This window comes from Brugia malayi (genome assembly GCF_000002995.4).
Source record: "Brugia malayi strain FR3 genome assembly, contig: Bm_v4_ChrX_scaffold_001, whole genome shotgun sequence".
Lineage (NCBI taxonomy): Eukaryota > Metazoa > Nematoda > Chromadorea > Rhabditida > Onchocercidae > Brugia > Brugia malayi.
In genome coordinates this window covers 9,499,120-9,524,761 of record NW_025062479.1, presented here as the reverse complement: position 1 = coordinate 9,524,761, position 25,642 = coordinate 9,499,120, and the positions used below count along the sequence as shown (strand labels likewise).

Here is a 25,642-nt window from a genome sequence, read left to right as displayed (position 1 = left end):
GTTTGGATCGATTGAAGCTACTCATAGTCATCGGTTTTTTTCGCTTTTCATCTATAAATTGCTTCCATGTTAGCTTACGAGTTCACTTCCCGTTAAATAACGTAGTGAAAATGATTGGACTTCTTCATGCTGTGACTGTTGCTTATTTTCAAGTTTAGTGTTATAGCATTTCTATTCGGGTTCTGCATCCTTTTTTTCCTTTTTGGTACATGCGATAAAATATTGACAAAAGATGAATCTTAACTATTTGATCAATGCTTTCTATTACAGTATAACGGTATTGATAAAAGATTACAACCTGGTCTATTTGGTGAGTATATTCGTAATCCGATGCATGTGTTGGTTGTGGAAATGATCAGTGAAGTGGATTGTCGTCGTGGCGCACATGTCAATCCAGACATTTTCAAGCTTGAAAATAAACCTAAGGTTTGCTGTTTATCGTTTACGCTAAACTGAGGTTCAAAGGAAAAATCAGCTTCAGTTTTTCTAATGAAGTTTTTATATGTTTGATGTTTGTTTAAAAAAAAAGTCCTTCCAAGAATTTGAAGGCAATCGTTCGGAGATCGGAGCTTAAAGAAATTGTTACCATGATATAAAAGCACTTATCGTAATACGTTAGCCGCTTAATAACTGCGGAAACAGTTCCCTGAGGATTAGTAGTTTATACTTTATTTTTTACGTTTTAAAGAATATACTTCAAGCCTTTCTTCTTTATTCCTTCTGTAAGATGCGGTAGGTATTTAACTTTTCCAATGTCAGCTTCACGTTTGGGAATATTGCTGCTTTAGTTACTCTTAAAGTTTATAGAAATATTATGGATGTTTAATGACTGTTTTCAGAATATATTATGTCACGAGATCGGTGCAGGTTCTCCTTGTTTAAAATGTAATTGTCCGGGTCTCGATTTGCACTACTGGAGGTAATTTTTTTTAATGCTTGGTAAGGACAGAGATATTTTCTTTTCATATCTTTTTTACTGCACTGTAAAAATAACTTTTGCAGAAAAATGTGTAAAGTATGTTCGTGCAGAATGGATGATCACGATGTAATTTTGCCACGAAACATGGATCATGGTCAAATAGTGATAGGTTCTCATTTTATTTCATCTTTCGCTGATTATTTTCGTTCATTTTGTTTAAAAACCCAAGCATGTCGATCTTACACATTAACTTCAGTGTTTAAGAATATACTAATCCATATTTCGTTAATTATGTAATTCTTTTACAGGTCGTTTGTTTGACTTTATACCCGAGTTTGAAAGCAAATTACATTTACATCCACCATCACCTTCATTACCGTACTCAAGAAAGGCTTATCCCGTTCATAATATTAAATATGAGGTCTACAGTTTTCATGTGAAAGAAGTAATTAGGTATATCACTGAAAATATTTGCACTTTAATTTAAGAAATCTTTAAATTAGCTCGCAAAAACTGATTCGCATTATCTTAAGCAACTTTCAGAAAATCAAACCAGAGTCAATGTACAATGTGAAACTTGAAGATGCTAAAGAAAAAAACAAAATGTCGGAGTATACGTGGGTTCCAACAACTGACAGAGTATTAGCTGAAAAATATTTCAGTACTCTTCCAGAAAATGAACGCCCTATTGCTGATACTGAAGGTGCCCTAGATCGGCGTCATAAATTGCTGCATCAGGTTTGATTCCGTTTTTTTTTTTTTTTTCTTAAGCAACCTTATATGTGTGTGCATCTTTTTTTGAACCTTGGTAGAGTGATTTAATCAAAGTTCTATTTAAAAAGACAATTTTACTGTTTTTCTTCATCATTCATATCACTGATCCTATCTTTGTACGAATGATTTTAAATTTCACTTTTTAATCTCCTTCTTTTGTCAGATTTGAATGCTCACCCACGCAATACATTCGAACGTTTCTTTCACCTTGTTTCCTCATTTGAATATTTCTCTTCAGTTACCACATCATGATTCTGATGCATCTGCAGCGAAATCTTTGAAGACTGAATTGGATAGGAAGGAGCACGCGAAGTATGTAAATACTGTGAAGGAAAGGGTTCGTTGCATGTTCTTTCTAATTCTGATTTCTATATTGCAATGATTTATGTAGCCGAACCACATGTTCTACTTCAGATGAGAACAAACGGTAATGCCACTTAAAATATTTTGGAAAGTTTAGATTGTTGGTGTGGGCAAGTTGATTGAGTTCTCTGAAACGAATGCGTTTTATGATAGCTGGAAGAAAACTACAGCACCTGGATCACATAGTATTGGAAGCGTCGGTTTGCAAGACAATTATGGGGTTATCAAGAATTTTGCTGTTACATTCATTTTGTACTTCAAACTTTCTGCATATTTAATCTCACCTATAAACGATTTTTATTTCAAATATCTCCAGCTTTATTTGGAATGTTGATGAAACCGGTGTTTTTTCATATCAGACAGTCATTGAAATTTTTGAGTTTTAGGAGTGTAAATTTTGCCACAAGAATTTGCAAATCGGAGAGATCGCTGTTGTGACAGATCATGGATCACCAGATGTCAGTCTTTTTAAATTTTTTTGATTAACCAATTTTTCGGAAAAATTGCTGTATGCTTCCATAAACTTGAATTTTTAGGAAATGTGGCATGTCAACTGCTTCAAGTGCCATGTTTGTAATCAGAAGCTTGTGGACCTTCTGTATTTTTATAGGAATGGTATTTATTACTGCGGTCGTCACTTCGGCGATTCTGTTTATCCGAGATGTTCCGGTTGTGATGAGGCTGGTTTCATTACTTATAAAAATTCTGATGTGAAAGTTTGGACCGAAAAGGCTTATTTTTGGATTTAGGAGGTGTAATGGATGCTTCTGGACTATTAACAAATAAACCAATAGATAAATTAAACGTTATCCTTTAATGAATGACATTGTCTATCTCTCTGAGCTCAGTAATATCCATGCTTATCGATAGTTATGGCTTATCCTAAGATCTAAGGGCGTACTTTTGTTGATGACTGAATATTCCTAGGGATAGAATCCTCAGTTTTCTTAAGTATCTTACTTTTGTTGAGAGTCAATAATTATGGGTGCTATTTTAGCTTATTTTCTCGAAAGAATATACTTTCGCGGAGGATAAAAGTTGGCACTTGGATCATTTTTGTTGTTTTGGGTGTGATATGCAACTCGGTGGCCATCGTTATATGATGAAAGATGAACAGCCTTACTGCTTTCATTGCTATATGAAAAGATATGCAAAGGTGGATCCTAAAATGTTATTTCATAATAGATATTTCCATCTTAACATATTAGAAAAAAATCTTGTATACTTCTAACAATGGGTAATTCCACATGTAATTATGTAATTGCAGTTAAATCAAAAATTTATTTTCTTATGTTGAATAGCTCATAAACATTTAGACTTGCCGATTTTGCCTCATCAAAATAGCACCTGATCAACAGCGGATTTCATTCAAAGACCTACACTGGCATGCTGGAGACAATTGCTTCCGGTGTGTTGTCATTTTCTTTTTTCAGACTGACTTTAGAAAGGAATGTCTGATACCGATCGCTTATAATTGACTACTGCGATAAGATTCTATGTACTTCTCATGTGACAGTACTCATATGCATCCTTTCATCATATGGAAGCTGTTTTTAGGTGCAGATACTGCAGTAAAGTGCTGCTGAATCAAAGGTTCATCGTCAAAAATGAGGAGGTTTTTTGTAGTTCAGAATGCAAAAGAAATTTTGTGGTTTGAATATTGGTGTTTATGAAAATAAAGACACTCTTATTGTATTATCTTCCTCTTATTTTTGGATTTACTGTCTTGTTTCTCTTTCTTGATGTGTCACCATTACGTTTCCTGTTTTCTAACTTCATTTATAAGCTTGATTGAGTCTACACTTTACTAGTAGTAACATGAAACTTCACTTCTTTTCGGCTTATTTTTGTTTTTGTATTTTTTAAGGCTTACTTATTAGAAATATTAATAAATGTTCATTCAGCAGGTCAGTTATAACGATAATAAACTTGAACAAACACATTTAGTTATGTTTCACTTAGCAATTGCAGACACTGATAGTGCGATATGCATATGTATCTTTGTCAGCTGTAAATCTACCGGTGTATTGTCATATTTCATTCCTGAAAACCGTATATTGCTATACATGCGTGCCTGAAAAGCATTAGGTTTACTTTCATTTGTTTTCATATTTCACCTATTTATAATGTTTTACACTTATCATCCAAGTTTATTTTTCACATCTTCCATGATGATTTTTTCCTGATGTTGATTTTCAAAGAAAGTTGCAGTTTTTCTTTTTTTTTCCTGCTAATGTTAAAAGTCACATTGTTGTGTGGTGTTTGGTTGGTTTTTGTTACAGTTTCATCCCATGGTCACCTTTCGGAAGGGAAGATGTTTAAGTTCCCAAGATTAAAATACTTTAAAAATGATTGTAATTAAACGCCCAAAACATGCATATAGTCAGGAATGGGAGAAAGTGAGTATGGTTCTCACTCTTACAATATTTTATAGCGTTTTAAAAATGGAAGAACAACTAGGAAATCGGGACTTGAAATAGAGGGAGATGAAAAACTAAGTGGGGAGAAAATCAAAAGAAAAGATGGAATAAAAGGATAAAACTGTGGAGATTATCAAGTCGATGGGATTATGCATGGATTGACTCATCCAAGATCATATTTTACAATATTATATATCCTCATATCTATTTTTCTTTTGTCCTGCTTACAGTTTAGCAGTTGATTCGTTCATTCGTTAGATTTCATTTGCACCACAGCAACACTTCAACCTTGACATCAGTCATCTCCTCCTTCTCTCCGTTACCATAATTTTGTACTAGATACATTTGATACCGAATTTGTCAAAAAGTTTGCGAAGTAGCGACTTACTGCGTCACAAATCAGCATTTTAAATAATGTTCAAAACTCGATTTGTTACTACACTTTGATATTTAGCATTACGACAAATGATTGAAATAACAATCCATAATATATAGGGGAAGATGAAGTCCATACAGTCGTGAGAATTTCCGCGATCTGTAAATCATGACTATCGTTCGGTGTAGTGCATTTCAGGAAGGTCATTTTGATACCCATTCCGATGACTGAAAAAGATAATGAAGTATTGGCTGATCACAATCAACATTTAGTCAAGAAATTCTACCCTGTAAGTCCTATGCGTTTCATCATTTGCGCTTCAATTTATATGTTTGAGAAAGGGAAACCTTAAGAGATTGCCTGGAAATGAACGGTGACAATCAATTTGCTCATTGTAGATGAACATTTCTGTGGTACGAAAGCGTACGGAAAGTCAGGGAATAATCCTACAGTTAAGTGCTTTGATATGGTTAACCTTACAAAATTCATCACATACATTACTGTTGCGGTATTCGAGAGTGCGAGTTGTCGAGAAGGTGTTTCTTCCCTCAGTTGCTGTATTTTACACTGAGCTTCTCAAATTAATCATTTGCCTGCTTTTCATCATTTATGAAGAAAAGAGCGTATGCAGGTTATTTAACTTCATCCTTAAAGTTTCGGTTCCTTCGAGAGTCAAAAATTTCCCATGCAGGTGCATTCTCAGAAAAAAGTTCTGTTTGTTCCGATAGTTAACTGATTTGATAACCTATATCACTGTTAACAAGTGAGTTCGTAACACTTTAGAAATGGTGAATTTGTTTTTGTTTTCTCTTTAAGACTTTTAAAAACTATAGTGGGTGCTTCATTGGCACCATATTTAGTATGACAACGTTATAATACTTGGATTCAATTGTGGTAGGTAGTTTGTTGCCATTTTATTTAATTCAAAAGGCTAAAAAATAGGCTTTACTTCTGTAGCTGGATGATTATCTGATTATGCTCGCGAGTGAATTTCAGTATGTTGAATCTTGTGAAGCGACAAGTATTTTATAATTTGAAAGATACTTTCAAAGTCTGCATTCCTGCAGTGATCTACATTATACAAAATAATCTGTTTTATTTGGCAGCATCTCATCTGGAAGCAGTAACATATATGGTTACTTTTTCTCTTTATAATTTTGCATGAGAGAGAATGAAGAAGGAAAGTAGTTATCATGATTTTGAAGAAAGAATATGAATTTGCATTTTCCAGGTGACTGCACAGTTGAAAATTTTTACAACAGCAATATTTGCAGTAATTATGTTGAAAAGAACCATTACTAGAAAGCAATGGCTATCGCTTGGTGTTCTTTTTGTTGGTGTATGTCTTGTTCAGTTAGACCAACAAGGAACAAAGAAGACCTTTTTCAGTGATCCTTATTTAGGTAGCACTTTTCTGATTTTAATCGTCAATTCAGCCTTTCTAGCCAGTTGCCGCTAAAGAAATAGTTCTAAAACTTCCGTGGTAAGGTACTTGGGGAAATGCGAGGTACGGAAGGAGAGTCTATGTGTACTATACAATTGTTCCAGTAGTGGAGGATACGCTGTAGTGTATACTTTAATCAATCCTTCTGTATTTTATCACTGAAGGTTGTTAACCCTTAAGTTGTATTACAAGTAGTAACTTATTGTACAAACAGAAATTATTATTTGTATTTATCAAAAGATTTTTAAATGATAGAATAAATAATAAGTTTCTCACTGTTAATTTCCCGTTCTTTTCAGGATTTTTGGCTTCTGTTTCTGCATGCGTTCTTTCCGGTTTTGCAGGAATATATTTCGAAAAGATTTTAAATACCAGTCCATCTGTATCGGTATGGATACGTAATGTGCAGTTGGCATTGTTTGGAATACCTTCAAGTTTCATTGCTTCTTTTATGAAGGTTTTGTATATAAAAATATATACAAAATAGGAAATTTCCTATGTTTATTATTGTACTACGTCACTGATTTTTACACTTTTTTGTTGCATAAATAAAAAAAAAAAAAGCCGAAAAAGCATTATCGAGGAAGTCTAAGATATCCGGAAGTGTTCGGTAATTTGGTAGACGGTTCATGTTTAAATGGTACCATTACTATAATGCAGTTCTATACTGCATTTATGATCATTCATCTGATGAGGCTTCCAGTGTCGGCCGTAATTCCGTTTTAACGGATTGCATGGAATCCGTTTGCTTAAATCATTAGGAAGCATGTCCCACTGTGCCTTAGTGTTTTTCGTTACTGCCACATTCAAAGTGATTCTGAGTCATAAGATTGTTATATAATAATTTGTTTCAGGATCATGAAACAATTTTTAATGAAGGTATGCTATATGGTTTTGATATGCTAGTTTGGGTTGTTGTTTTCTGGTATTGCATTGGTGGTTTATCCGTTGCAGTATGTATTAAATATTCTGGCAATATAGCGAAAAATTTTGCAACATCGGCTGCTATAATTATTAGTATGGTAGCGTCAATATATCTTTTCGACTTCATTCCTAATCCATTATTTTTACTTGGAACCGGATTGGTTATCACCAGTATCTTCCTATATTCTTCTTGAATTTTTCCATGAGATCATGGAATTTGCTGGGTGAGGGAAATTAAATTTCTGCAAGATTTATGCATTGAAAAGCTTAAAATTTTCCTTTTGGTGATCTATTTGAGAAAATATTTCAAAGATCACCCTTTTTAATTAGTGTAGTATATGTGGAAGACTACATTTTTCTCATCTGTTACCATTTTCTACTTAATGCACTGATCACTTTTAATTAGTTAATATAGAGATTGAAACAATTCCAGATACTTTAGATCACTTGAACAACCATAAACCTCTGTCCATTTTAAAATAATATTTATACTTATAAGTAGGAGACATTTATCAAGAAAGTCATATGAAGGATCATTTGTTTTTTGCTACAAGTAAGTCAATATTAGTTGTCATTAAGAATATAGCTGCAAAAAATTTCTACAATATTGGAATAGGTAGTACGATCCCAGTTACTTTAACTCCACTTAAAACCCCACTTAATGGTCCCAAAGTAAAACCCCTAATTATGGAGAGAGTGGCAGAAAATTTATTCACCATTTAAATTTAACAATGAACCTGCGATACTATTCAGACACGTATTTCATTTTATAATCTAAAGATATTTTTTATTGTTTCTTATCCTGTCCGTTTTTTTTTTTTTGTATTTTCATTTTTTTTAAAAAAATTTTATGGCTATATTCCTTAGAAACATCATATTAGAAACATCACATCATATCAACTTCTATTCATAAATTTACTCTTCGAGAAAAGAATCGGAGAACGCATTTTTTGTATTTGTTGGGAGTGCTTTTTTTTTTCCTCTAAAAGAATGAAACTCTAAAAGTGTTTCATTAGTGTGCTTTTTTTTTTTTTTTTTTATTTATATTCATGAAAATTTCTGGGCGATAATACAGTTAAATGTGCCTCGATTTCTTTTGCATTGACTACAAGGCATACTGTGTCTTTCATTCTATTTCTCGTTTTTAAATTCATTTGAAAAAAAAATTGTTATAATACTTCAGGTGAAATCAATAAATGTATCTTGATAAGGGTCATAAGTTTCAAATATTTTACTAATATTTTGAAATTAAAAATGTGAAACTCTAAAACATTACGTGGCAACATTATGAAAGAGATACCCAAGTGTAGAGGAAATGCTAAATGACAGTATGTTATTTGCTGTACAATGTTATCTCTTCGCTTTCAATGTATGATATAATGTCATAGTGTATAACAGCTAATAATATTCGACTATCCATCACTAAAACGGACAATTTCGAGTATTTCTACTATTATTGTACTGTGAGTTCAACATTTTTTAGGCAATAAAAGGAAAATTGTCACAGACTAAACTTAGATTAATGAAAAGAAAAATATGGGTGGCTGTTACTGTTTTCATAATGGCTCACGACGAATGAAACATGCGTTACCGAATTTTACAAGCGATGGAGTGGTTTTTCAGATTCTGAATAGCCTCTGATGGGTGATGTTCGTGTGGAATTAGTAGTGGTTGGGCTGAGATTCTTCGTTGGTTAGGTTGTGATGTGCGAAGGACCTTGAAATGGAGGATTGAGAGGGGTAACTCTTCCAGTTAATCCCTTTCATTCCGTTAACTCTAATTCGGGATTGGCAAATTGTTGATCACTAGATATCATCCTTATTATTACCATTTGCTCTACAATAATTTAAAGAGATCTTTGTCAGTATTGTAAGCTATGTATCCTGGATTCCCACACTATGTTTGTATGGGTTTCCCTGTAAATTGGATGTTTGAATTGTGAATTTATACAAGCTTTCTAAGTTTCAAGTGTTAAGACATCCATATCTTAGGATGCTACTACTGGTAAATGATGCTAATTTTGATACCAGTAATGATTTGAAAGGAAAATGGATGAACATGCGGTTGGTACCGTCCCACAATTTATATTTTTGTTTTTCCTTAGCGTGTATCTTATTGACATATCACTTCACGTCAATGTCTGGTCGTCAAGGAGGCAAAGCGAAACCCTTAAAAAAGCCTAAAAAGGGACAGAAGGAGCTCACTGAGGTTTGTCTTAGCATACTTTATTGATCAAATAGGGCCGATCCCTTTATGTAACAGGACTTTTATGATGTAAAAAGGTCATATGAGATTCTTCTGCACATGTCTTTCTCCAAATCATAATCATGAAGGATTTTTTGCCATTGAGGAGAGATATCGACGAGTTATCTGATGAAGTTTGTAAGAGTGTCAAAATCTTGATTTTCGCATTTTATTCAGAAATTTGTTTCGAAAAAAAAATCGTCTGCAATAATACATCGGTGTTTAGGAGGACATTGCATTCAGGAAGAAACAACAGGAAGAAGCCAAGAAATTGCAAGAAATTCAGGCAAAAGCAGCTCAAAAGGGTCCGCTTGTTGGTGGTGGTATCAAAAAATCAGGCAAAAAATAGAGCTTGGATGATAATCTCTGACATTATTTCATCGTGTTGTGGGTCGTTTATGTTTCAACGCCATGTAATGATATAAATTACTGACAAATAATAACAGTCACACATATGTTAGCTGGTTTCTAAATTTCATTTCGTAACAACTGGAAATTTTTTCCATACTTAAAGAAGAGGGGAGGTAGCAGGTTGGCTGCGCTCTATGTACACATATGGGTATTTTCGTATATATGTGCATGAGAATGAACACTGTTTACTAAGGGTTCATTTCTTTTAGGCCATTGGGTTTGATTTCATGAGTTGTAAATCGCTTGCTACCATTTCTTTCACGAGCTCCTGAAAAGCAATACTTGTGCTAGTAGTGTGTGCAATAATTTTTGTAGGCCTTCTCTTGAAGGGAATACCCAATGATGCACTTACAAAAAAAAAAACTTTCCACTGTTCATCAGCTTAGTGTACTAAAATGGTGAGTAAGGACAAGTACGGCATGAAAAAGGAAAAGTTGAAAATTTATAACATACCTCAAGTGTAGTTTTTGCCTCCCAGTTGAGTTTTTGTTTCGCTTTTGTAGAATCACCTATGAGTAGATCCACCTGGAATTCATTCTTTTCAACATCATCCACTTTCACTCTATTAACGGCTTACAAAGATATAATGAAGCCCCAGGTAAATGACTGTTGGGCACATGGCTTAGCTGGCTAAGTAGTACAGGACGAACTCATTTATTATCGAGACTTGAAGAAAAGCCCTTACTTTCCAATCTTAACCTTCACTTACCTCCGTTGGTCTGTAGTATTTGGAACTGACTCTGACTCGAACGATACCAGTGTCCTCTTCTTTCCCAACTTCATGCACTCCTTCACCCTCCCAACTGTAAAGTGTAAAAAAATAACCAGTCAGCATAGTGTGTTTCCATTCAGTAATCAGAACTGGAAGGTCGAGCACTAGGTCTGTGGCTTAATATGCTATGCAACCTTATTTACAAAGTGTACACACCATGTGATATGGATCACACATAAAAAACAAATGAACCTGAAAGAACAAAGAAGATTTTTTTGTATACCATGTACTGGACGTAACCAACTATGGGTCAAGTCATTGGTAAGTGATAAGATTTACATTATTTTTTTCCCAATTTCCTCGAAAGCAAGCTCGGCGAATCGGCGAACAGTATAGCTCTTCCCCGTTGCAATAACAAAATCATCAGGCTTATCATATTGTAATATTCTCCACATGGCCTGCATATCAGAACTACACGTGAAATTCGGTGTTAAAATTGATTACGTATCTCTGGACAGTTGTCACTGATCATCACGAACATACTATGTGGTGAGATCTGACAGTAATGTTTGACACAGATACATTGTTTTATTGGCTATAAAACTGCGGGATGCAACTATAGGAACACTAACCTCGACATACTCTTTGGCGTGTCCCCAATCACGACTGGAGCTCAAATTTCCCAATTCCAATACTTCTTGCTGCCCTAAGGCAATTTTTGCAACTGCTCTCGTGATCTTACGTGTAACGAATGTCTCGCCTGTACACATGGCATTTTTAATGACTGATAATATGAGCAGTGTAAACAGAAAGAAAAAGTTACCTCGTCGTGGGCTTTCATGATTGAATAAAATTCCATTGCAAGCGAACATGCTGTATGCTTCACGATAATTGACCACAATCCAGTAGCTATAAAGCTTCGCGGCAGCTGTAATCAAAAAGAAAAAAAATTAAACATCGAGATTATTTCAGTTGTTCAATTACCAACTAATAATCAGCCAAATATGGTACTCTACCATATACAAATTCCTTAAATAGGGTAGCGATCAGTTAAAAGTCTCTCATTTGTCCTAACTACGATATCGATGAATATTATCATTGAAGAAAAAGAAGTTATCAAAAAACTGATTTAAAATAGTTCTAGAACGACAAGATATGATAAACTTTCTTCCGATAATTATCAAATATGTTAAATAGAACATACCATAAGGTGAACGAGGATAGAACGGTGTGGTTTCTTTTTGAGGCACTTCTTGTACTTTACCATACAATTCGGATGTTGAGGCTTGATAGAATTTTACTTTATTAGTTAAACCACAGGCATGAATGGAATCCAGTAAACGCAGCGTTCCAACAGCATCAACTTCAGCTGTATATTCTGGCAAGTCAAAAGATACCTATAACATCCATCATCAATCGTCAGACAAAAAATGACTTAGCTAATATTTGAATAGCTAAGTATTTGAAATATATGATATATATTCAAATGTATTAAATCTTCAGAAATGCAAACAACTAAAAAATTAAGGAAAAGAATTTTCAAGAAATAAACCTTGACATGACTTTGAGCAGCCAAGTGATACACTTCTGTTGGTTGAATCTGACTGACAATTTTAATCAGGCAGGATGAATCTGTCATATCACCATAATGGAGCGTGAAGCTGGAGTCGGCATGATGAGTTATTGGATTTGAATACAAATGCTCTATGCGGGCTGTGTTGAAGGATGACGATCGTCGGATAATTCCATGCACTTCATAACCTTTCGACAACAACAATTCGGCAAGATAGGAACCATCCTAATATAATTAAAAGAACATCACGAACAGAACTGATTACTACTTATTATATTTGATCATTTTAAACCAATTTATTCAATATAATGATTACAAAAATATAACCCTAAAACAGTACTATTTGGATAGCTGCCTAGTAAAAAAATAGCAATTAATGAATCGATATTGTACTATCTCATATATCCCTGCAAAGGATCTTAATCGATTTTTTATCCAACAAAATTGTATATATAAAGCTGAAATGAGATAAAGAAAAAAATGACTACCTGTCCCGATATTCCAGTAATTAAAGCAATTTTCCGTGCCCGACATTTGTATCTTTCCACTTCAGAAATAGTCTTCATTGAACTCCTATTACCAAGACAGTTTTCTTGCGTCTCTGTATTCATTTTCGTTGCATTAATCGTCATAATAAAATATTTAAGCTAAGACAAAAGAAAAGAACGGTTCTGAATCGACCGAAGAAAATACTGAAAACAAGGTGATATTTCGGGAATCATTTCTACATCCGAAAAATTTTGGAGAAATCAATATTCAGGTTTTTTTTCCTTTCCCATAGGAAAAATTTTTGTTATTTTTCACGAAATATCTGTAGATGTAATTTATATCATACTAATACATTAACATTTCTTGCTAACAATGCTCGTAAAAATACAGAGGAAATCATTAAAAGGTTTTATGCTTCATTTGTTGAACATTTTTGTTGAACATAACATTTTTGTAACTTCAATAAGCAATGAAAATGAATAAAATCACTTGATATTATTGTAAAAGATGAATTTTCATCCTTCTAAATAATATAGAACGTTATTATTCACACTGAAGTTGCTGATTTGATAATTGAAACACAGATATAAAACTAACTGCTTGAATTTTAGTGATAACGGTTGATAATTAGCCGGATTTATATTATCCAAATTTCAACTGACTCCCATGTAGTTATTCATTCATTGTCCGATTATCAAATCAATATTTGAGCAAATGGAAAAAATAAAACTATTTTCTCCCAACTTTAAATAGAAGAGGTTATGAGGAATACCAACCGAAACTTCCATACTCTACGACCATTTTCAAATGTTATCACAAATCAGTCTAAGTTAATATATAACTATTTTTAAGTAACTTCCTCATTCCTGGATGACTAGATTAGAAGAAACTAACACAATTTTAAAGTTCATTCTGGAATCACTAAGTTGGATCTGTCAGAACTGCTGGAAACGTTTGGTATAATTAAAAGTAAGCCTAAGTTTTTACTTATTTGTTTTACAACATGGAAAAAAAAATAAACTTCAACCACTGAATCAAAAACTTTACACAACATATTGTTATTCAGTGTAAACAACAAACCAGGAAGTTTGTGGAAATTAGAAGAGCCTAAATGTAGAAGAAGTTGAAATTTATCATTTAGACGTGTAAATAAGAGTCAGAAAATACAAAACACTGCTTTTAAAAGTCTAAATGTGCATCTTCCTCGATCTTTTCAATATTCTTGGAGATGAGTAAGATGGAAAAGAGGATAGTAAAATGGATTCAAACAAATACAATCTCACGCCTAATTATCGACTACAGCAGCTTTCTCTACTTATTTGCGACATATTCCTTCAATTGATGAAATTTTTTTTTTGAGGAAAGAGGGAAGGAACGCGAGGAAAATTATTCCTGCATCAGTAAATATTTACAAAAACTTCATAATTAGTTTAGCAAAAAGAACATTTTTGGCTGAAATGTTCTGGAAATGATTTTAAACATTATTATTAAATGACATTTACTTTTACATATTCCATAAGAAGAGTGATAACACATATCAACTTGCTGCGTAAATGTCATTATTCAGTAATTTCAATTATTTATTTACGATCATAAAATCCTTTAAAACTTGTAAAATTCTTGTGGGAAATGGAACAAATCACAGCCAACTAAATCTCAATTACACGAGTGATAAAACGCCTCTATCATGTTTAGGTCATTCTAATTAATGATTCCACGAATATGGGAACAGTGTTGTTCAGTAAATTTCGGATTCTCTGTTTATTCAGCTAGGAGTACGATAACAATAACTGAATAAATAATGAATAAATCCAGTTCTACGTAATAGCATTTGACTTATTAATTCTGTTACTCATTTTTGTCCAATAAAAGCCCTAGAAAACTTTACTATTTTCAGTGGAAAGTTGGTACTTCATCAAAACATCAGCATTATAAACTCAGAAATTTTTGGAAACAAAAAACATAATAAATGCACACTGAATATGTAATAGAATGAAGGCATTAAATGTTTGTAGAATTATGACCAAAGCTGACTACTATTTCATATGGCACGACATGCACAATGTATTCTGCAATAAAAATTGTAACCAAAAAAAAAGGCAACCTCACCCTTCCTTGCCTTTAGAAGTAGTATTTCCCAAAACTCTTATTTCAATTCCTTTTAAGTAAAATTTAAAAGCTAATGTAAACATATAAATCACCAGTCATTTGAGATTTTTATTATGCTCTCCTCATTGTAAGTGAACCCATGTAGAACTCTTTCATTCACTGGAACTTTTTGAAAAATATTCCAAAATTCGAAATGGCGACCAGTACAAAAGAGGCAAAAAAAGTACGTTATCCCTGCAGTTTCGAACATAAAAAACGTCTATAAAACTTCGCATGAAATAAAAGTAGGGAAGGGGAATAAAAATCTCTGGAATGATGTATTGAGATTTGTTCTCATTTTGTTTTAAAAGTTAGTGTGAAGTATGCAGACAGCATTTCTAATCTGATCATGCTGTACTGGAAAATCCCCATTTGTTCGAAAGAAATAACGAGATGTAATCTCTTCCTTACGAGACAACGATCAATAACAGATGATAAAAATAAAAAAGAAACTCCTATACTTCTATATTTAAATCTACCATGTAGAGTACAGCAGCATTCCATTAAAATATAGTAATAAAATAGTAATAAATGACAAACAAATTGTGTCTTGACATAATCAGTATATCAATTTGTAAAAAAATTCGAAGTTTTTTTAAAGTAGATGCGACCATGTCGCGTTTATGGATACACAAAAGAAACCAAATTTTGTGCCCACTATGTAAATGACCCAACAGATTACTTCTTTCAAAGTAAGCAGCTGCTTTACTAGCATTTCCTGTTTTTACTTATTTTATCAATGCTCATCATGCTTGTTCAACTTATATTCTGGAATCATATCAGTGAATTTTTTTTTTTTTTTTTTTGGTTTTTTGGTTAAAACTGACGATTCCAAAACGAAACATCACAAGAGAAAGGCAACTTTTACAATAACGAGAACAGGAATTAATTTCATTAGTAATAAAAGCTTATGAACATTGTACAAATGCATAGAAAGAAGAAACTATAACAAAACTTGAATAAAAGAAAACGGGGCCAAAAGACAAAGCTAGAATCTACTATTTATTCCTATGGTAATAATTCAGAAAGTGCTAGCAGAGAAATCAAAAATATATCAGAAATATGCTTACAGTAGAGGTTCTTTTACAATATTTTTAACCATATTTTCACCTAAGAATTGTATAAAATCTGTTATAACCTATCCACACATATCTACACACTTTTCTTCCGTGCAAACTTAAATTTGAAATCGCACAAAGTGGACGCTATGGTACCGAGTAATACAAGGAGACAGCCTATACAATGCATAAATGTAAATGGGTTTTTGAATAAAATAACTGAAAGAACCATCAATAAGAATTTCCTTAGCGTTATAACCATTGCAACATTCAGCGATGTAGTCAGCGAAATAAGTGTATGCACATTCGTAATACATATCCATCTGCAATTCGTTAACATTTCCGGTTTTTAGAATAATTATCTAATAATTATCCGTTAAAGAATTTGGTTCAAAAATAGAAAACTGATTGCTAATTAACCACAGAGAGTATCTCAATACTTATTTCTGACTTTTTTTTTTTGTCAGGAGTCTCATCCATCACAGCATCTTAATAGCTTCGCTCTGAAAACATAACTTATAATTGTGAATAGCAAAATTATATTAACCTAGGAACTATAAATGATGAATTAAAAACATTAAAACTGGAGCTCTTGACATCTCGGACTATATTATTCTTGAATAATATATGGTCAAACAAATAAGTAATCATGTCAATCTACCATTACAGTTGAGGACAATAAAAAAGAAGAAAAAAACTGCTCACTGGAATATGCAGTTCAAAACCATATAAATCCACAATAAAAGAAGAGGAAAACGTAGTCCAAAAATGAAGAAAACATCCGAATTGTTAAAATGGACTAGAGCTTGCCAGATATCATTGAAAAGAAAAAAGCCCGGTAATGATAAAAAATGCTGCAAAATTTTCTGTGTGGAAATTTTATTTCCAGAAAAATTAGAATAAACCTACTGATAACAGCATACATAAAAACAATACGAACACATTAGACTTACAATAAAAAATATTGCTTCCCGTGAATGATTCCCATATGTACAATACAGATTTTCTTGACATATGCCTAGATAAGCAGACAAGAAAGTTGCAAACATTAGTAAAAATCTTCCTGAAACAAAAAGCCAATCAGTAAAAGACAGACAACATAGATTGTTGAAATTTTGTAGAACAGAAACGATGGATAAGCTGGAACTGTGGATAAGATGGGTTGCACCACTGTTTCCACCTGCAAGCTAGAGAGAATACTCACTAATTTCTACTCTAATTGGAATCTATTTTTACATGCTTCCGAAATTACTGATATGCATTCAATCCAAAATGAAATTCTCAAAAGCTGATGCTCAAGGAATTGCCTCATTGATCTTATAATAATCCTAGACAATTACAGTTTATATTCAGGATAAAAGTTCAAATAATAAAATCGTTAAGTTCCAAACAATATCTTTTTAGCGAATAAGTACTTTAACACAAACAAGAAACAAATAGAACCTGGATTGAAATGCAAATTAGATAATGAATGTACACTTTTTCCATCCTTTTCTATTATGTGATATTTCGAAAACTGATCAGCTAATGTGAAAAGTACAACACCCACGCTAACGAACATTATCGACAAGAGCTTTCCCAAAGAACAAATTCTGTTCCTCAAACAGAAACACATTTGCAAGCAATATTCTCTGCACAACAGACCATCATTAACCAAAGGAACATTAACTGTAACTTGTGAAAATAGTTTTGGTAGCACCTTTAAAGATCCACATAAGTTGGAAGTGAAACATATAAAGTAAAAAAAAAAAGCGTGGGACGAAAGATAATTACTATTTAGCCAAACCGAAATGTTCAATCATTAACTTCCATTAAATCTTATCGGGTTACCAGAGCATGTTTTACACATAACAAATGGCTTGGACTTTGTATGTTAAAATAATATAACGTCATTCCGAAACAAGTCTACATCATTAGCCACCAAATATCACCTCATGGTTTACAGTTACGCTTTTCATGTACTGCTAAAACTTAAATGAACATATTTCAAAAGCTAGTAAGCATATCTTTGTAATCAGTAATGTTAAACTTGTGCTGGAAAGCAAAACAGATCAAACATATCAAGAGTTTTCATTCCTATTTTTTATAAATGCACTTTAAAAACATTAATCGATGATATTTGACGAAAAATAACGAGACCGTTCTCTTTGAGGCCGGTTATCGGAATGGGTGGAGAACGAAATAAAAAAAAAAACTTACCGAACGGAATATGATAAATAGCGGTATGGAAACATTATATCGCAATGCCAAATTGTTCGAAACATTCACCACAAAGAACATAAAAACAATGCGTGCCTCTAAAATAACCTCTAAAATATATTTTAAAAAATAAAAAAAAAAATAAAAAAAAAAATAAAAAATAACCTCTAAAAAAAAACTAAAACTGTTTAGCCATTTTGAAAAAAATTTAAGGGTGCAAACAATGAGATTTTTTCTGCTTAGATCATTTACGAATAAGGTCCCTAACAAAGCTTATCAATTTTTGAAAAATGGAAAAGTAACCGTAACAACGGCACTCTGCTTCGTGATAACTGCTTGAAGTAATGCGACTGTTTGAGAAAGCCAATAAATGATACAAAAATGAATGTTGAACAAGTTAGCAAATTCATACATTCCGGACTACCCCTTAAAATCTTTTTTTGAATTATCGAAGCACTTTTGTGCAATAAGAAGACTTCTTTTTATTTATCTTAAATTATTCTTGATGATTTTGAGTTATTGTATGATTATAGATAAAATAAGATACTTTGTAAGAATTTCAACAGTAACCATACAACCAATGCATCCAGTCAACACTCCTCCAATTGCAATACCCGCCATGAAACGATGCGTTTGAAGCTTCACCTGATTATTTTTACAATAAAATCCGATTAAATGCATTGCTTTATGGAACTGCTTTTTCTATTCCCCAATATTTTACAAATATTTGAACAAATCAAGATTATTCAGTAATAATCACCACTCTGAAAGGTGATCATTTACACGAAATTAGTCTAACAGTGAAGAGTGGGTCGGCGCTAACGAAGAACTAATTGTTTATTTCCTTCATTCATAATCAGGTGATTTCTTGGACTGACAGTCAGGTTACTAAGAAATAGCATCAGATGTGATTATATGCTAATTTCTTCGATGGTATGGAAGTTAATTTGCATGTTAATTCGTTAATCTGATAAAACAAAGTTTTTGGAGTTATTGTTCACTTTTGTTTCTTGCGCATTCGGTTGCTCTTGTGTGATAATCGGTAGCTTCTGACTTCTCGACCTACCATAAAGAAGGAAAGGAATACGTGTAGAAAAAAAAAGGTATTTTGAGGTCGTTATGTAATAATCTGCCAGCGTATTAAAGCTTGATCTGGATATTTTTTAAGAATAAAGCTTGATTAAATGTGTGGTTTATGAAAACTGCAAGATGTAAATTTAAGATTCTTCTTTATTAAGTAAAGGTTAGGGATATCTCGGCGTATATTATATTTCAGCATACAATATTACGGGGGATCACTAAAGTAGTCGAAAGTGTGAGCAAAACTAATAAAACCCACAAAAGGTTTTGTCCAGGCTTATTATATTATCCCTATAACACCGTGAAACAGAAGAGATTCATAAGTTACTTGAAAGAGAAACCTTACCTCATAATCCTGTGCGGTATTTCCGAGAACCTGAAGACTCATCAATCTCTAACCATTCTCGACGAATGACACCCATCTGGCAAGGTATCACCGCAGCATACTGCGGTCTATTCTACTTTGTAGTAACTCAGGTTTGTTTCTCACTTTTCTGTATGGGTATCACTGCATTTCCGTTGAGATGTGAAGGATTTTATCAGTTTAACATGAAAATTAAGTAACATTCAAAAATCCGACAATATCGTTTACGGAACGCAATGAAAGATACAGCTTAACAAGGTATTAAAGTATGGTTTCATTAGCATAAATTTACATGAAATGTTCCGGGTTTTTCAACAATCAGTGCTGGTTGATGATGGAAGCTACTAGTTCATGACGATTTGGATGCTTCAGCGTCGGCTATATGTTGGGCTGACGTCGCTTAACGGTAGCGTTTCTTTCATATGGTACTTTTTTTGCATGCTTTGATCACTTCTTATATTTCAGTACGTTTAATGGATGGACGCAGATCACGCAGCGCGAATAAGGCTTCAACGTCGGCTATGTGTTCATCGTTAGGTGATTGCTCATTATCAACTAGTAAACGAAAGAAAATGAATGGTTCGGCATTTGATCCAGCATATGATTTCTTTTCTGATATCGATCTTATAAAGGTTATTATAATTTTCCATCTTCAGTGACTAATACGAATTAATCATTTCAATTCTGACCGCAATATCCGTCGACATGCACTCAAAGCAATAAATTCGATATGCCCTTAAAACATCAATTATCCGAGAAAATGCCATAGTAGACATGCTATATAGAATACTGGAAACTCGTATCAGTAATCGTGATAGGCACGATATGTCATGTCCCATTTTAATTATGTAAATATTCATCGTTAACACTTTCCTTTCGAATTTTGTGGCATTTGTACCAAACTTTAAAAATGACATTATAATTATCCATCACTCTATTTCAGTATCTTCGATTTCATCTAAAGCAAACCGATACGGAACAGAAAAATGCACTGCTTTTCGAAATATTGGTAAAAAGATTCTGATGTTATTGTTCTTTTTAATTACAAAACTTTTATTAAATTTAATTACTAACATCGTCCTTAACATATTTTCCAGAATGTCTGTGATCCATCAAATTTGGAATATGCAACTTCGTTGCTGGAAGAAATGCGCAGCAATGTGAGCACTGAAGAGATCGATTTGTTTAGTTCACTTCCGCTGCCAGTTGCTTTAAAGATTTTTCGCCTTTTGGATCCAAGTGAGAATTTCATCATATTTTCACTACTGTCATGACCGAAAATATGTTTTTAAAAAATGCATACTAGTAAATGTAAATGTCATAAAAAGATGAATGAAAAAAAAATCTAATAAATTTTGCATTAGGAAGAAGGAATTGACGTGATTATCAGAATTTTTAGCTCGAGTAATTTAATATATATATTCTAAAGCAAGTTTACGATAGTAACCTATTGGTATTGTCATGCATTTGATTTGAAGTAGATTTATTGTACTAATCATGAAATTATTGTATCAATTATTACTTTAATCTATCCGATGAAGACTGTCAATACTTGCTATCTATCCTCTGTTGATTATATAAAATATATTTTTAGATTTGTTGTTTTGCTTAGAGATTCTGTGATCACTGTTATAGTGCAGTAATATTAACGATTATTACTTCTACATCTTGCTGTTATGTCCAGACTGCGTTGAACAGAAGAGAAATCTATGAAATGAGAATTTCTTTTCTCTAAATTTTTAATTTTATTACAGAGTCACTTTGCAAATGCATGCTGGTATGTACTGCTTGGAGAAATTTATGTATGGCGCCATGCTTATGGAAAAGACTATGCACACTTCAGCGCATGTTTCGACTGTGTTCAGCTGAAACTGAAAATGAGCAGCTGAAGAAGCACACAACACGCGATGGTGTAGTACTGTGGAAGGAAGCATTTAGTGAGCGTTATCGTTTATGGAGGAACTGGCATGCAGGTCGTTGTGTTATTCGTACATTTGAGGGTCACACTCAAGGTAATTTTTTCGCCTTATTCTTAAAATTATCGTTAGTTATATTGTAACACTGTTTTGATTAACAAATTAAAGCTTATCGATGGTCGGGTGGCTTTACATTATCAAGTAGGACCAGTTGGTTTATTAGATCGTGTTAAAATGGTCAACTTATCTAAAAACTTATCATCAAACTGCACTGTTTCTAATTACTAGCTGAAATATTGTAGCACAGCATCTCTTAGGTATATCTTGCGTTCAATTCGACGGTGATCGTATTGTGTCGGGAAGCAGCGATAATACCATTCGTGTTTGGGATATGAAGAGTTCTGCTATGTCGGGTTTAGGTACCATGACATTGACAGGCCATTCTGATACCGTTCGCTGTTTGCACTTAAGTGGTAATCGACTTGCTTCTGGCTCCAATGATTTAACTATCAAAGTTAGTGGACTTCATTTTTTTTTTAAGATCAAGATTTTTTTAATGGTCATCTCTGAACTACAGTGATTTTAAATACATTATCACTATTGGTTATTTTAAGATATTTTCATTTTCGATCAGCATCGATTAGGAATCGAGGTATGTTCTACCCAGTAAAATACCAAGTAAGACGTGATTTTAACGAAATCACTTTATTACAGTGAAAAAATCTTGAAGGTTTGGGGTCTTGCTGTAAATCGAACATGGTCTTCTATTGCTTGTCGTCAAACAATGATCGGGCATACGAATTTCGTTCGGTGCCTGCAGGTAATTCATTTTTGTTTAAAACGATATGCACTTTTTTTTTCATTGAATCCTAACTTGTATTTTTTTTTTTTTTTTTTTTTTTTTAATACTTTCTTTGAAACTGGGAAAATTATATCACTTATGACATTCAAGGTGGATTTCGTTTAGATGGAAAAGGAACGATTGATCAGTGGTTCATATGATCATACTTTGAAAATATGGTCTACTGAAACAGGACAGTGTACGAAGACTTTAATGTAAGTTTTACATGAATCAAATCATCAAAGCTATCAGATCATAACATCTCCTAACAGTGACGTTATCTGTCAAAAAAAAAAAAAAACTGATTGTGCAGAATGTAACCGTCCATGTTTATAAATGTCTTTTATCATCTCACTTTATCATGAAATTGGGTTTAATGCAGTTGTTCATTTGGTATCTTTATAAGTTTTAGAGGTCATAATGGAGCAGTGATCTGTATGCAGTCCGACGGACACTTGCTTGTATCGGGTTCGGCTGATCTGTCGATGAAAGTTAGTTTATTAGTATTCCAATGCAGATGATTTCGAGAGAAGTATTTGATAACAAATGAAAACAATGGAAAATTATTCCTTTTTTTCTGTCACTGTTTTTAGCATAAGATTTACCATGCTGAACAAAATCCATGCTTGCTGTGAAAGCAACTATTTAAGTGCTGGGATGAACGAATGGATATCTGTGCAATGACACTGCACAACGCACATGACAATGCGGTAACATGTCTTCGATTTGATAATGAGAGAATTGTATCAGGATCTGTCGATCGAACAATTAAGGTTAGATTTTCTCAATTTTTGTGTTTAAATTTGCTTGCACATCTTTAGTGACATAATGAATGCTAACAACTACTATTCTATGCATGTCGAAGCTTGACTTTACCGTAGCAAATTGTAACGCATTTTTCAAAAACTAGGGAACTTCCTTCTGTTTTAAATGACAGGATACGCAAGTTTGAATCACTGCTAGCTAGAATCGCTGTGGGTCAGGTCAAAGTCTTCCTGGCGAGCACAGTTTTTTAAAACAGAAAGGATGAAAAGTTTTCTTGGAGTATTCGAATTTGTTTTTTTTTTTTTTTTTTTTTTTTTTGAAGGTGAGATAAGAATTTTATGACTTTTAAGATGTGGGATTTACGAACTGGAAAATGTGTGCAAACATTAGATTGGAAATTAAGTGAAGGTCATACAGGTGTAGTTCGATGTCTTCAAGTCGACTCATGGAGAATTGTCTCAGCAGCAGATGATCGGACTATCAAGGTGCATGCTCTGCTTTTTCGATGATAAATTATTTTAATAATTTTATCGCTCTGCTTTATCCAAATTTGTGCAGTAACCTTGTAAAGTTTAGGTATGGAATTTGCATACGGGTGAAAGAATATGTACTCTTCATAGCCATACCGACGGTGTTACATGTGTGCAATTCAGTGATCAACAAATTGTATCAGGCTCTTATGACATGACCGTCAAATTATGGGATTTTGGTGTTTTTTGACGACCTCTCATTCTCCCCTTGATAAATTTCACTTGACATCTACATTTTTATACACTTTTATTGTTATCTCTATGATATTTTCAGTTATGTGTTAACGTTCCCTGACTGAAGATAATTCCCGAAAATAATGATTTGCTAGCAAATTTAGCGAAGGAGTAGTTTATGCATGCATCATTTGAAGTTTTTCTAATCCATGATTTTTGATGGTTGATAAGTGGAAGGAAAGGTGTAACTGCGGTAATTTAATGTCGAAGAATGTGTCATAGTTGGATTTGTTATATATATATATATATATATATAATGGCAGAGGTGATCGTGAATGTTTTTACATGGATTTCCCAAGTGTAGAATTCCAATCATTTATGACGCATCTCCCATACAGTAGATGTAGATCATTATTGTTGATTTGTTTGATTAGTGCACATGTTTGTAATATTTTATTGAGTAGATCCATACTGTTAAGCGAAATTACACTAAGCTCAATGTATGTATTGCGAATATTTATAACTGTTATTTTTGGTGTTATGTAACAAATGTTTCTGCGTTATTTCATTATTCATAAATCAAACACTGGTTAAATTTCCATATTTCCTTCTCTCTTTTGGATTTTTAAATTTGATTCATTTTATGTCTGATTCTTTTTATGTCGTACGTGTAGCGGTATATTATACTTCAGATTTAGATATTCGTAAATAAGGAAATGTTTTCTGGAATGGAATATACTATGTGTCGCCGAACAACACGCCTCACAAATGAAAAAGATTCTGACAGTGAGGAAGATGCAGTTTGGGGACTTCCCTTCAGTTTAGGTAAGCCACAAAGTATTTCTTGCTCAATATTTCATATTCATTGAAAAATTTATTTCATATTTGTTTTTCGTATCGTTCATCAATGTGCAGATCAAAGCGCAGATACACTTCTATCACCTGCCATCATCAGGATGTTGTAGCTGTTCAGAAGAATTAGAATGTCTGTAACGGCTTATTTTTCAGATAACATAGGCTATGGAAAAATAAGTCCCAACCGTTGGTTTCATTGGCTTTAAAAATTCATAAGTTTTGTAATTTCAGCAATGTTTGATTTCAAACAGTGTGATCCGAAGCGATGTACAGGAAAAAAGCTATTGCGTTATGGCTTTACCAAAGTTTTAAAGCTGGGAACCAAATTTCCTGGTTTGCTGCTTTCTCCAGGTGGTGAACGAACAATTTCTCCTGCTGATCTCGTTTACATTAAAACTGGCGGCCTTGCTGTTGTGGACTGCAGTTGGAATCAGGTTTCTGTTTTTTCATCGTTAATTCTAGTTAAGTTTTGCATGTCACTTTAGTGAAGCGACTTGAGCAAAATTTTGGTTTCAGAAAAATTTTGGGGCTACACAAATATGTTTTTATTTAACTGCAAATTTTTATCATTTCAGGTTGGGAATGTTGATTTAAGCAGAGCAAAAGCTTCGCACCGTCGTCTTCTGCCGTACTTAGTTGCTGCAAATCCGGTGAATTTTGGGAAGCCATGCCAACTGAGTTGTGTCGAAGCACTTGCAGCGGGTCTGTATATTATTGGTCTAAAGAACAATGCACAGATGCTTCTTTCTAGATTCAAATGGGGTCCGAACTTTTTAAGAATAAATATAGATTTACTGGATGCATATGCTGCATGTAAAAATGGTGCTGATATTATCGCTTATCAAAATGCTCATCTGAAAGCACTGAAAAATGAAGCAGATGAAACGAAACAGCGATCAATTGATATGCCAGAATCGAATTCCGAAACTGACAATAATGATACTGGCGACGATGATGATGATAGTGACTATAGCAAATAAAGTCATGTGTATTAACTTTTGTTAATCTTTTTCTTCTACTAATAATAGAGTTTTGACACCATAGCTAAATTTTTTTCGAAGAA

At 33.2% G+C, this 25,642-nt stretch overlaps 8 protein-coding genes across 11 annotated transcripts; 5 read left to right on the top strand and 3 right to left on the bottom strand.

Annotated features, from left to right (window-relative positions):
* Window positions 1–330: 330 nt before the first annotated feature.
* On the top strand, window positions 331–3,713 carry Bma-tes-1 (Uncharacterized protein; the record flags this gene model as incomplete). The annotated part of the gene is made up of 12 exons (XM_001898677.2): window positions 331–426; window positions 840–919; window positions 1,003–1,088; window positions 1,228–1,340; window positions 1,463–1,657; window positions 1,932–2,030; window positions 2,154–2,276; window positions 2,443–2,514; window positions 2,593–2,736; window positions 3,054–3,212; window positions 3,373–3,464; window positions 3,614–3,713. The coding sequence occupies 12 exons, from the start codon at window positions 331–333 to the stop codon at window positions 3,711–3,713; spliced, it is 1,359 nt and encodes a 452-aa protein (XP_001898712.2).
* Window positions 3,714–5,075: 1,362 nt separating this feature from the next.
* Window positions 5,076–7,414, top strand: Bma-srf-3 (Uncharacterized protein; the record flags this gene model as incomplete). Of its 2 annotated transcripts, none has more annotated exons than XM_001898678.1 (6): window positions 5,076–5,141; window positions 5,251–5,483; window positions 5,849–5,987; window positions 6,084–6,255; window positions 6,596–6,753; window positions 7,151–7,414. In XM_001898678.1, 6 exons carry the CDS (start codon window positions 5,076–5,078, stop codon window positions 7,412–7,414), a joined length of 1,032 nt encoding a protein of 343 aa, XP_001898713.1. The 2 variants fall into 2 exon arrangements, with proteins under 2 accessions (XP_001898713.1, XP_042930181.1); XM_043074247.1 differs by having other exon boundaries at window positions 5,251–5,543.
* A 1,798-nt stretch (window positions 7,415–9,212) lies between these two features.
* On the top strand, window positions 9,213–9,813 carry Bm4218 (Uncharacterized protein; the record flags this gene model as incomplete). The annotated part of the gene is made up of 2 exons (XM_001898679.2): window positions 9,213–9,428; window positions 9,691–9,813. 2 exons carry the CDS (start codon window positions 9,213–9,215, stop codon window positions 9,811–9,813), a joined length of 339 nt encoding a protein of 112 aa, XP_001898714.1.
* Window positions 9,814–10,080: 267 nt separating this feature from the next.
* On the bottom strand, window positions 10,081–12,792 carry Bm2907 (Uncharacterized protein; the record flags this gene model as incomplete). 3 transcript variants are annotated; one of them, XM_001898680.1, is made up of 9 exons in its annotated part: window positions 10,081–10,143; window positions 10,329–10,400; window positions 10,585–10,678; window positions 10,927–11,045; window positions 11,220–11,347; window positions 11,411–11,515; window positions 11,792–11,984; window positions 12,140–12,385; window positions 12,649–12,792. In XM_001898680.1, 9 exons carry the CDS (start codon window positions 12,790–12,792, stop codon window positions 10,081–10,083), a joined length of 1,164 nt encoding a protein of 387 aa, XP_001898715.1. The 3 variants fall into 3 exon arrangements, with proteins under 3 accessions (XP_001898715.1, XP_042930179.1, XP_042930180.1); XM_043074245.1 differs by having other exon boundaries at window positions 12,649–12,726; XM_043074246.1 differs by lacking the exon at window positions 12,649–12,792 and having other exon boundaries at window positions 12,140–12,226.
* A 3,879-nt stretch (window positions 12,793–16,671) lies between these two features.
* On the bottom strand, window positions 16,672–16,869 carry Bm18581 (Uncharacterized protein; the record flags this gene model as incomplete). Its single annotated transcript, XM_043074244.1, has 2 exons — window positions 16,672–16,709; window positions 16,809–16,869. 2 exons carry the CDS (start codon window positions 16,867–16,869, stop codon window positions 16,672–16,674), a joined length of 99 nt encoding a protein of 32 aa, XP_042930178.1.
* Window positions 16,870–18,088: 1,219 nt separating this feature from the next.
* On the bottom strand, window positions 18,089–18,735 carry Bm312 (Uncharacterized protein; the record flags this gene model as incomplete). Its single annotated transcript, XM_043074243.1, has 3 exons — window positions 18,089–18,152; window positions 18,358–18,480; window positions 18,602–18,735. 3 exons carry the CDS (start codon window positions 18,733–18,735, stop codon window positions 18,089–18,091), a joined length of 321 nt encoding a protein of 106 aa, XP_042930177.1.
* A 1,114-nt stretch (window positions 18,736–19,849) lies between these two features.
* Window positions 19,850–23,740, top strand: Bm18118 (Uncharacterized protein; the record flags this gene model as incomplete). Its single annotated transcript, XM_001898681.2, has 12 exons — window positions 19,850–19,904; window positions 19,964–20,130; window positions 20,442–20,507; window positions 20,596–20,737; window positions 21,253–21,510; window positions 21,732–21,928; window positions 22,145–22,234; window positions 22,382–22,470; window positions 22,668–22,746; window positions 22,906–23,028; window positions 23,371–23,505; window positions 23,597–23,740. 12 exons carry the CDS (start codon window positions 19,850–19,852, stop codon window positions 23,738–23,740), a joined length of 1,545 nt encoding a protein of 514 aa, XP_001898716.2.
* A 700-nt stretch (window positions 23,741–24,440) lies between these two features.
* Bm4252 (Uncharacterized protein) lies at window positions 24,441–25,559 on the top strand (the record flags this gene model as incomplete). Its single annotated transcript, XM_001898682.2, has 3 exons — window positions 24,441–24,549; window positions 24,811–25,013; window positions 25,155–25,559. The coding sequence occupies 3 exons, from the start codon at window positions 24,441–24,443 to the stop codon at window positions 25,557–25,559; spliced, it is 717 nt and encodes a 238-aa protein (XP_001898717.2).
* Window positions 25,560–25,642: the final 83 nt, after the last annotated feature.